Raw genomic sequence first — 11,784 nt, 5'->3', positions numbered from 1 at the left:
TACTGTTTCGTGAACAGCATTCTGTATCTGATCGTTTCTGTCTTTTCTGGTCCTTGCATTGTTTGAAGATGACCTCCACTGCATGGACTGCTAATGTAACCCAATTAACCTTTACATTTATTTTGAACCATTACAAGCGGTGCATAGTGTACATACTCGCTTAATAGAGAGCTCTCACATCTCGAGTCCCTCTTTGGTCCAGACTTTCACAGTGAACTGGCCATTTTCTTACTGATGTAAATACGCTTTCTGATGCCTCTTATTGATCAACTTATTATCCTGTTATTTATTGTGTGAAGTAGACCAGGTTTTCTGTGCTAATAGATAATTGGTCATATGTTTGTGTTTTGCTGGTGATTAATTAATATTTGGTTATTGTAATTTTGCCACTTCATATAGATACTGAATGAAGCCAAGGAGTGGAAGAGTGTGATTTAAGACCTCTGACACAGATTGTCACTCTTAAAGTCAGCATGACCTCAAAATTAAACCTATTTGATTTAGTAACGTTCCTGGTTCTATTGTAAAAGATTCATGAGTGCAGGATATTCCAAAGAAAAACAATTAGCTTCATAATAGTTGATCAAAATGTAGACTTGCTCTTTCTCTGGAACCTTTTGAGTTTGCTGCTATTGGTTGATGTTAACCAGTAAACAAATTCCTAATTAGGTTACTTTTTTTTTTAAATCTTGCCAGTAGTAATTTATTTTGTTGATTAATAGTAATGAAATATTACAGCAGTAATGGCAAATATAATTATTTGTAAAAAATGGAATAACCACTGAGAGGAGAGGAAACTCAACCTTCAGACTCCTATGTTTCACTCTTTAAAAATATTTTCATTCATTTGTCTTTTTCAAGTGTCACTTGTTTAAGTGGTTAATGCACATTACCTTCCTCACTTGGCTGATTTTGAATTTGTAGAGTTCAAACACCAGCTGTAAAGGAGATCAACAAATGTAATTTGCAATATTACTGTAAAATTGCACAAAAGCATATCTAAATTCTTCAACCATTGCTTCTTTTTGTCTTCTGTTCAAGAATATGACCCAATCATTTAATTGATCGATGTGCCTTTACAAAGCCACATTGTACACGTGTGTTTGCAGTTCCAGCACATTTGAGTTTGTAGTTCCTCAACTCCAAGTAAATTTTTTTTTTTTACTCTTTTATAGCATTGTGTTGCATGTAAATGGCTTTGAAATGAGAAAATATGGTCACAGGGCAATAAACCCTGAACAACATTAAAACAGCTCACAAGTAAACATTTGCTTTTTTATTTTTGCAATGTTGAATTTGATTTAATTTCCATTGAACAGAAATTAATACATGTTGCACTGAAGTGTCATTGTCAGTAGATGTTAATACTGTAGTCAAAACATCATAGCACTTAAATATACAGCGTTTTGTTCAAGGCTGGGTGCCTCAAACTTTGCAAAAAGATTGTCCATCGTATGTATTTAAAGCAAACACATGACCTGAAAATAATGACCTACGCTTTGAGATTATAAATCTCAAGAAGCTACAGTTGTAACATGTGCTGGTCCATGTAACGGAAGGAAATGCAATAAAATGCATGTCTACAAAACTCCAATATATTGCATAAATACGATATGCATCAAATGTTGGTCTGTTTTAGGAAACCATCAATAGTTTCCCTAAAACTATTAACAATTTAGAGTTACAAGGTCTGAAGTCTTCAAAAGCATGAAGTAACCCAATTGTTTAGACACTGAAAACAGTGACAGAAACAGAAATAAATGAATTCTAAGTTGGGAAAAAGACGAGACAAAGCAAGTAATGCAAAAATAACAGTACAAAGTGAATAGATAGGGAGGTGGAAAAAAGTAAACAAAAACATTAGTGTCATAATTTACAGCAACACCAGTCAGTCTTCCTCATTGAGGGGAAACTTTCACATATGCTTCAGCACATCATAAGCACTCTCCTCCAGACATCCTTACAAACAAGTGCAAAATGTTGGCTACAGCCCATCAAAGAAGCCTGTAAACCATAGAGGAAGTGCGGTAAGGCTGGATAAACTCACAGGAACTTAACCAGAGTAGAAGTTGTCGTTCTCTCGACAACTTCACCATCTTGATTAATGTTTATCTTTTCTTGTAAATGTACAGTTGGTTGTGTAGCTGCCACAGTCTTGGTCGACTCCGAGGTATGCGTGTCTGTTCAGTCAGAGATTAGCTTTAGGGGCGACTGGCTCATGATAAACTCTCCTACACCGATGAAGTACATGACCTGCACGATGCCGAACAGCGGTGCGATGACTAGAGCCCTGCAACACGCACCCTTCAGGAACGCAGACGGCCCTTCTTGCCTAAAGATCTTGCTGTAGGAACAAAGAAACAAGCAAAGGTCACACACAGTAGATGATATACTCACATTCCAGAATTACAAATCAGTTAAATTGTAACATTTAAAACAAGTAATGGGACTGTTGCATCACCTGAAACAGTCAATTATGCCACTGTAGGTTTCCTCATTGGCTCCTTTGTTCAGAGACTGCAGCCTGGTCTTAACCACTGTTAAAAACAAAAGACAAGGTGAGCATGCACATTTCCTTTTAAAAGTGCACCAACAAGATGGGGCTTAAGATGACAAAAAAAAAAAAGCAGCTTACCATCACATGGGTTAACAGCAACAGCAGCTGTGGAGCCCGCAACACATCCAGAGATGAAGGACCAATAAAATGGTGCCGCATCTTCAGAGGAGGGCTTACCCAGCTTGTTCAAATTTGCAAAGAGTGGGAAGTAAATGATCGAGAAAGGTACGTCTCTAAATTGGAGAAAAAGAGAACACAAAAAGTTGCATTTATGTTCCCAAATATTGTGAATGTTTGCTTTTTACAGTCACAGTAAAGATTGTACAATGCATTACCTCAATAGAGTTGCTCCAAGGCCTTTGTAGAGCCCCTGAATGCCTTGAGTGTGCAGTAACTCTCTTGCGATCTGGGTGGCAGATATGGCCCTGTGTGAGGTGCTGGGTATCACATTGTAGGAGCGACTCAGCACCGCGTTTGTGGTGGCCAGTCTATTGGGAGTGATGATGCCTGGTTTTCTCTGCTGAGCGGCTGTAAAGATGATCAGAAAAGTTGTTCCAAGTGAGTAATAACTACAATAAGGCATAATGTTGATCATTATTGCTAAATAAACTTCAGCATGGGGTTCTGATCACCTTGTTGGGGTTATTTCGCAATAATTTCCAACTACATTATCACACCAAAATAAATGGACAAAAAATTGATGAAGAACGATGCAACTAACCAATCAGAATAAAGTACTGCATATACTAGATTTAGGGCTGTACAATTTATCGTAATTGATTTTCGATTTCGGATTTTGACGATTATGAAAACAAGATAAGAGTAAACCGATTATTGCGCCACTGCCACATTCAGTCCAGCGTACCTTCCTTTCCTTCACAGCAGTGCGCTTTCATTCCTCCCTAAAAGCCCAAGCTTGACATCCAAATAAGTGAGTGTTGTAAAATGCAGTCTACTGTTGCTAAACTGCGGGACATGTTTGATATTAAACGGTGTTATTAAAAGGGCATTAAGCCACAAAAGAGACACTGTTCCCCAGGTGGCTTTCTGTGTGCGGAGCCGAATGCGGATAAGCAAATGGGTATTTTGACAAAAGTCAAAATGCCTTTTTGGAGAGCATTCATGTAAACACGGTGAATGCGTGAAAACGTGTGTGTAACAGTACATTGGATCCGTGCATTAGCTCTTAAAGTGACTGCAGCCTGATAAACCTGCTGCAGCCTGTCATTAAACAATCAAACAAATGACAAAGGAAAAATAAATACGTTATTCAGTCAAGATCAGTGAGTCCATATTTTTAAGTAGTGTACAGTGTATGACTATGCAATGCTATATGAAGTGTTGTTTTACATGATTATATTTTTTTTCTTTTCTTTTTATCTGAATACCACTGTTTGTACATATTCCTGAAAAACTTAACACCGTTTATTTTGATCATTCGAAATTTCGCTGTTGTATTTTTTTCCGTTTTGTTTGTAATTAGTTTCTTTGTTTTTATTGTATTTCTGACAGTTTACTTGTCTTGTGTAATTATTATGAGGACCTTTTTCTTACATTAGTTAACCTACTATTAGTTTATGCTGAAGTATCGATAATTTTGACATTTCACAATTTAAAATTACTTATGATCAAAGTCTTATTTCCCAATATTGCACACCAATAATCGTGATTTCAATATTGACCAAAATAATCATGATTATTATTTTTGACAATCGAACATCCCTACTAGATTTCACTTCTGCAATAAGCACAAAAAGGAAAACCTACCTAGTCTCCCAGCATCCTGTAGTTGAATTTTCAGCATCTCCATTGGAGTAGTGACGACAACCTGGCACATGCCAGCAGCACATCCAGCCAACATCTCTTTAAATACATTCAGCCCTCTCCTGTAACAAACAAGGCAATGATTATATAACAGCACAGATGTTATATTTTAATTGTTAGGTAAAACAGATATTGAATATTACCAAGTGTAGCAGTAGCAAACATACCCGTCTTTGGAGAGGTGGTGCCGGAAGAAGTCATTGGCTGCCAGTTTGATGGCCTTCTCAGGAGTGACCAGTGTAAGATTAACTGCAGCACCTAAAAGACAAACAAACAGAGGGTTAATGAAAACCACACCACAACTGATCACAGATCAGCAAACACACATTCCCCACCACCATCAAACCAGAGATAAATCTACAACATGACCTTATCAAGTACCATTCAAACAGATTAGAAGATAAAAATGCCACTAACAGACTAAGAATATAAGCAAAACTTGTGAAAAAAACGTGAGATGATGATGGAGGGGGATTTTACATAATGTGAACAAAATGAAAAAAATAAAAAAATAAAAATAAACAGGATATTAGAAATAAAGGATAGATTTTTCAATATAGTGAGAAAAGGCAGGCACATTCCAGAAAGAGACTGACATTAGGGTTGTGCAGTATGACGGTAAATCCAGTGCAACGGTAGAAATGTGAGATTTTGCTATGCCGTTTATGCGGCGTTAAATCTGCAAACAGACCGCTTCCAATGAAGACAGCTTTGCTGATGTGTAGTTTCGACGTGTTGCATGTGCGAACTGTAGCATTAATAAAGTAAATCAACTGATGTGCAGTCACAGCTATTTTACAACAGCTTAAAATGTTGCAGACAATTATATTCATAATGCACTGCATTTTGAGTCCTTTTAAACTCAAGTGACAGCCTAAATGAAGTAAAGAATCTATTTTACACTGATAAATTCACACATGCATAAGTCTGGCATTAAGTTTAAATAAAGAAAATAATTCATACAAAAGAAAGGAAAATATGATCAAGTAACATTAATCTATAACATATTCGATTCACTACATTACATAATCATGTAATAATGCCTCGGTAATGTATACATTTTTTTACTTGAATTCAGGCCAAAATAATTGTGATAAATAAATGTACAGTGATGTAAGAATGTGTTCATACTGCCCAGCCCTAACTAGGACCATGTTGTTTTAAGATACAACTGTGTTTAAAAGAAACAGCAGTTATTCACATGATCAGACTAAAAAGAAGAAGGCAGATAATGAGCATAAGTGATGCTAATATCCAACAAAACATTCTAGATGTTATCAGAACATGGCAAGATGGGTTAGTACTGAACGAGACAAGAGCAAGGACAGTGAAGTAAAAAAAAAAAAAAAAAAAAAAAATCTACAAAGAAACAAGAAGCAAAAAAGTAAATATCAAAATGATTCAACAATTAACAAAAAAAAAAAAAACAACAACAAAAATATTGGTGCCTAATTGTAATAGAGCAGAGTGGGTAAGAACCATGATAAATGATTTGCCTCCAGCGCGGCTGCGCCTTATCGGCTAGCCTTCACTATGCCAGCGGGGACCCATGTCTGTAACATGAAAAACACAGATGCAAACAACAGCATTCCTCACAGAAATGGAGACCCGGCACAAAACACCGACTCCAATCTCCCCCAAACTCTACAGATAACACTCTTCAAGGACACTTATATTGGTCAGTTGAATACCTGAAGCCAAACAACCGATCTACCAATTGTAATAATTACAACATGTTTGATTTGCTTAATTTAAAATTAACCCTCTGATGCATTAAATATTAAAATCAAATCTTAAGACTTTAAAACAGCATCTAATCATTCCCAAATTATTTATTTATTTAAACAACTTTCTTGAATTTAAAATAAAATCTGCATTTTGAAAGATTTAAAATGAAAAGATAATAGTAAATATTGCAAATGTACTTGGTGCATCACCACTTTCGTGAGCTATGTTTAATACACGTGGTCATGAATATGAACAGTCATGTAGAATTATGGCTATGGGTAAATATAAAATCACCCCATTGTGGTTTGGATGTAACATCACACCCTGAATGGTTAAAATGCCATTATAGTGGACACCATGCATCAGGGGGTTAAAAATAAGGGATATGTAATAATATAGGTTGATAGTGCATCCATTTTACCAACAAAGTATTTTATTTTTTTAAGACTGTTCAGACGTTGGGAAAATGCTTAAATATTGCTATAAGTGCAACAAATTACAAAAAAAAAAATGTCAGAGTTTGAGTTTACTATAACCAGCCAACCAATTCTAGTTCATTATCCAAAGCCATTATGGACTGGATTCCTCAAGTCTATTCAGGTGTACCCATCATGCCATTTAAGAAACTATACTAATCTAAAAAAAGGCATACTATATAATTTACAGGCACTTATAAATAAATGAGTGAATCTTACCTCTATACATGCCAAAGTATCCCTCAGATCGCACTGTTTTGATGAGGCAGTCAATCCTGAAAGACAAACAAGATGTTTTAACATGGACCAGTCTACCGGTTTCCACAAATTAACCGTTATTAACAACAAAAGCCATATGCTCTCGGTTCACTATGTATGTGTTTGCATCATGCATGGGACACGGTCTGGCTTTAATCCTTATAAGGCTTTGCAGTGACCATAGCGGCCACATCATCATGTCAGGTGGCAACTAACGCCTGCCCATTTATCACATTCCTCTAGGATTAGCTACCAATGCAAGGCAGCTTATCAAATCAAAGTAAGGGGTCTGACGCACAGCCATGACTCAAACAGGAGTATATTATAACACCACTAAAATGGTGTTTGTGAATTGAAATGGAAAAGTAACAGAATTTTTGAAGCATTGAGAGCTTTAAAGAAAAAAAGTGACAGGCCCTTACATGCTCTTGTAGACTTGCTGGCCTGGTCTCTGGTTCTGAAGTCTGGTCTTGACCAAATCAATGGGAAACACGCAAGTGACCCCAACGATGCCAGCAATACCACCATTAATCAGCTTGGCAGGGAGGCTAGAGGAAAAACAAACAAAAAGAGGTGAGAATGAAAGCATGTCCAAGATATTTTATATATATATATATATATATATATATATATATATACACACACACACGTAAAAAAACCCATTAAATTAAAATATACAACTAAAGTTCTTTACAAAATTCCTAAAATTCAAGGGGTCTTTTATCAAATTCACTTAAAAGACATTAAAAATTACACACACATTTACATATCCTTTTGATATTAATGAACTTATACATTACTGAATATATACACACTTTCTATGTTTATAAAATATTTAACTAAAGGCAATTTAATAAATTCAAGGTGGTGTTTGTCAATTCATTAACATCAAATTGAAATTCAACAAAATAAATCACCCAGAAACTACCATTTAATTCGATAAACAAAACGTTAAAATGTATATAAATGATTAATATTCTTCTGTACCTGATCTGTTGAGACATTATGAAATTTCAGAAAAAGATTGAGAGTCTGATGAGAACTTCTTGCAGTGATCAGTGAAGGAAGTAACAGTTACAGACCACGAGTGAGGAGACCTGGAAGTAAAGAGACAGATGACTGAGTGTTAGCAGTAACTGACTGATATAACGTTAACGTATATAAGCCTGTCTGCACGTACTTTAGTCTACAACCGGAAAAAATAACTTACACCTCACTGTCATTAAGCTCTTCCTACGCATCTCATGACGCTTTAATCCACTGACCAAAACACTGACCGATAAAGGTCAAATGACACGAACTCACTGACTTCCGGCTAGTGTGTGTGGGTGCGCGCGCATGTACTAGCACGCTTGCCCTGTGCGCATGTGTTCAGTTCCGTCAGGGTTTGGCTTTGCCTTTGTGTCGGGTTATTGGACTCATTTCCGCGAATCGGTTCTTACGAAACTGAGCGGGCAGTTCTTTTACGTCCTGACGCCATCACGTTGACCCCAACATCTCGCAGATTAAATGTTCTAAAACGTTTTAATAAAGCCATATATAATTACAGTTTATTACGTTTAATAATTTTTAAATAATGGAATTTGTTATCGACTCAAACGCTCGGACTGCTTCAGATATAGTGAGCAACTCATTCAAACTAGTTTTGTGAACTGATTCGAAAGAGTCAGAAAGAGAAAGGATTCAAATTCACTTCAGAAGAATAAAACGGAATAAAACAAGATTACTCAAGAGCTGACATGTTTCAGTGACATTCCTCTAACACACGGCTTTTGCTTCAGGCTTGTAAATAAACTCCAGACTCTGCATGTTATTTCTCCGTTAATTTACAACACATGCAGTTCCCTATTCTTAAAATATAATGTATTTTTGTGGCTGTAGCAATAAAGATAGACAAATACAGTAATAAGACAATGAAGTATCAAATGCAAATATTTTTTTAAAAAGCGGAAAATTCAAAACTATGAGGCGGTAAAGGACATTTCTAGAAAAGCGGAAATGAATGAATTACCCGGTTTCAACTAACGGTCTAAACTGCAGGTTAGCTAGTTGCTAAACACACAAAAGCCGGTTTAAATAAGTCAAACACTTAAAAGAACACACCTCCACCACTGAAAATATTACGAGTCAAATGACTTGATATTAGCCTACTAATAAACGTTTGGTCGGTGCAGAACATTAAATATCTCTACTATGTTATATTTTAACTTCTATGTTACTACTAGAACATAAAGCTGGTTTAGGCTTTTTCCTAAATAAACACTCACCTCTGAAATCGTTCAAATATTTTTATAAGTTTCGGTACCAGAGAACCTTCCACAACGAAGAAATTTGAATGAATGGTTCTATGGAAAATTCCTTCCAGCTTTAATAAAGGAGGCGGGCCATTTTCCCGGGTGTAAATTTACTTCTCCAATCATGCCTCAATGTATTTGCATACCCACATTCATTCGTCACTCAGTACTAAGGACCTCCTCCTATGAGTCAAAGCCGAGGGGGTGCATTGGTGTCAAATTACACCAGCCATATGGAAAGTTACGGGTGTTTTAGTTCAGTGACGTTTACAGATTAATAGTTCTTTGTGCTAAAAACAATATGCATGTATAATAATATCAACATCAATAGGAAAAAGACATTGCTTACACCTTACAAACTAAATCTATCTATCTATCTATCTATCTATCTATCTATCTATCTATCTATCTATCTATCTATCTATCTATCTATCTATCTATCTATCTATCTATCTATCTATCTATCTATCTATCTATCTATCTATCTATCTATCTATCTATCTATCTATCTATCTATCTATCTATCTATCTATCTATCGTCAGCATGAATAAACATAAAAACATATCATAACAAAAACATAAACAAATTGTTGTACATTTTGTTTTCCAGAGTAGCTGTGTTCTACAGCAATTACAGAAACTACTTTCACAGACACTAGTTAGCTAATTCTCTTGATTGCCCTGATTAACATTAGAATGTGTGTATAGAAATGGTAAACATTGTATAAAGGCCAACTTGCAAAAAAACCTTCTATTTTTCACCTGAAACCCTGTTTTTATAAACTGTGTCATGAGGCATAGTGTATACTTGTTTGGTCTAAGTAGCCTAACTGTGATTAAGAGATGTAGAACGATGCCACCCTCTTTCTACAGATCACGATGAAGGCAAATACCTGGAAGTTACTAATCTAACAACACTTCTTCACAATGAGATTAAGTGAAACTCCAGAAAGATCCGTGTTAATCTTTGTTTCTCTGGTTGAGGTTGAAATACAGTTCTAAATTAAGCAAACAGTTGTCCAATATGCTTAAAATAACACACAATGAACTTGCAGGTGTTATATTAAAATGACCAGGCATGCAGCTGGTGGTTATCAGTCACAGTACCAGCTTTATTTAGCTCATTGACTCATAGCATGTGATCCACGGCTATTGATCAGGGCTGCGTTTCCCAAAAGCATCGTACGCCTAAGTAGATCAAGAACCATTTCCAGCAATGGTCATACGATAAACTTAGTTCACAGTGCTTTTGAAAAATGCAGCCCTGATCTAATTTAGATACAAAAAGCAAACGTTGTTTTATTATATTGCACGGCTGTGTTTTCTTCTTTCTTTTTCAAACACTTTTTTTTTGTTGAGCTTCTGACTTGTTGAGACCTGAATGACATCTGAAAGTTTTTAGGTCACGATAAACATCAAAGACACGACTGGAATGTATCTTAAAGACTCAGATATGAATGCAGCGCTGATAAAGTTCAGCAACAACAACCCCACTGAAATTCAACCATTGGCTTCTCAACCTTTGGTTTATGTTTCAAGTCTAGCCAGTTTTAGCAGGAGGAATGTGGCAGAAAAGAATTCCACTGGACACTGAACGCATGGGGAAGGTTTTCTAGTCCCACCAACCCTGTAAAAGACTGCTGAGCGGCCAGATTCCACCAGCGTTATTGTTTGATGTATTATTATATTAGGGCATTGGATTATCACAACACAGACTCATGCGCTATTGTGAAGAAAGCATCTGCGCCATTCTAATTTGATTGGCCAGATTGTGACCAAGCCGACAGGAATCCTTGAATAATATAAAGGGGATCACAGTGGAAAGGCCGTCTATACATGTGAATGAAGATTAAAGGGAAACGAACAAGGAGAAATAATGAAACAACATATGCTATTGTGTAATCCTTACACTTCAATAAAACCTATTTGGATGGGAACAAAATGACATACTGTATTTTAGGACATGTAATACCTTTCATTTGTTTCAAAAGAGGAGTAGGTTATGTTTGTACTGGTTGTTAGGACACTGACTGAGAGGTGGAACATGACATATTTAATTTGTTGCCTGCTTTGAACCCCAAGCGTGTAACCATGGTGTCAGTCCTTGATTCACCTCTAGGCAATTCTTACCCAACCCTCCCCTGTAGCCCTTATGTTCTGACACGTGAAAAAAGAAAGATATATTATTGCGTGACAGCCATGAAAGAAAGACATAGTAACGGCTGGTTACAATTACCCATAAAATATAATATGGGCTATAAAGACAGAAACAAAAGGACTAGAATGAATGCAAACTTGGGTTAACCATCCTCTGAGTTTGTAATATAAATAACCCACAGCTATTTGCCTCTCTAAATACGCATTATCTAGCAATGATTGCTCATTTACTACACACAAACACACCGGCTACTTCTGAGACAATTAAAAGTCAATGACACTGTTTGGTGGTTCAATACAAAGCAGGTCTTTTAATGAAAAACATTTAGGCAAAACAATGTTTTACCAAGTGGCACAATCTCAGAATCAGTATTCAAATAGTTCTCTCATTCATTGGTTCAGCCAATGCTTTTAAGCTGGGACTCTCTGTTTGATGACTAATGGCAGACAGGGGGAATGTTTAGGGAACCTGTCTATCATCATTTGCAGT

The 11,784-nt window shown here is 36.2% G+C and overlaps 1 protein-coding gene across 1 annotated transcript; it reads right to left on the bottom strand.

Annotated features, from left to right (window-relative positions):
- Nucleotides 1–1,911: 1,911 nt before the first annotated feature.
- On the bottom strand, nt 1,912–9,197 carry slc25a55a (solute carrier family 25 member 55a). The gene is made up of 10 exons (XM_056270358.1): nt 9,111–9,197; nt 7,831–7,940; nt 7,266–7,391; nt 6,805–6,860; nt 4,549–4,639; nt 4,325–4,443; nt 2,893–3,085; nt 2,636–2,790; nt 2,462–2,537; nt 1,912–2,344 (listed from the first exon to the last, which is right to left on the bottom strand). The coding sequence occupies exons 2-10, from the start codon at nt 7,845–7,847 to the stop codon at nt 2,185–2,187; spliced, it is 993 nt and encodes a 330-aa protein (XP_056126333.1). The 5' UTR covers nt 7,848–7,940; nt 9,111–9,197; the 3' UTR covers nt 1,912–2,184.
- Nucleotides 9,198–11,784: the final 2,587 nt, after the last annotated feature.

The sequence above is a fragment of the Rhinichthys klamathensis genome, unplaced genomic scaffold (assembly GCF_029890125.1).
Source record: "Rhinichthys klamathensis goyatoka isolate OS25496 unplaced genomic scaffold, OSU_Roscu_1.1 h1tg000303l_1, whole genome shotgun sequence".
NCBI lineage: Eukaryota > Metazoa > Chordata > Actinopteri > Cypriniformes > Leuciscidae > Rhinichthys > Rhinichthys klamathensis.
The sequence above is the reverse complement of the archived record's forward strand: the minus strand, read 5'-3'. Positions and strand labels throughout refer to the sequence as shown.

What these genes read in the sequence shown, in the direction of transcription:
- slc25a55a (XM_056270358.1), bottom strand. An exon ending in CAGCAAGTCTACAAGAGCAT is followed by an intron (nt 6,861 to 7,265) that starts GTAAGGGCCTGT and finishes TTTGTCTTTCAG; the next exon opens with GATTGACTGCCTCATCAAAA. An exon ending in CTTGGAGCAACTCTATTGAG is followed by an intron (nt 2,791 to 2,892) that starts GTAATGCATTGT and finishes TCTCCAATTTAG; the next exon opens with AGACGTACCTTTCTCGATCA.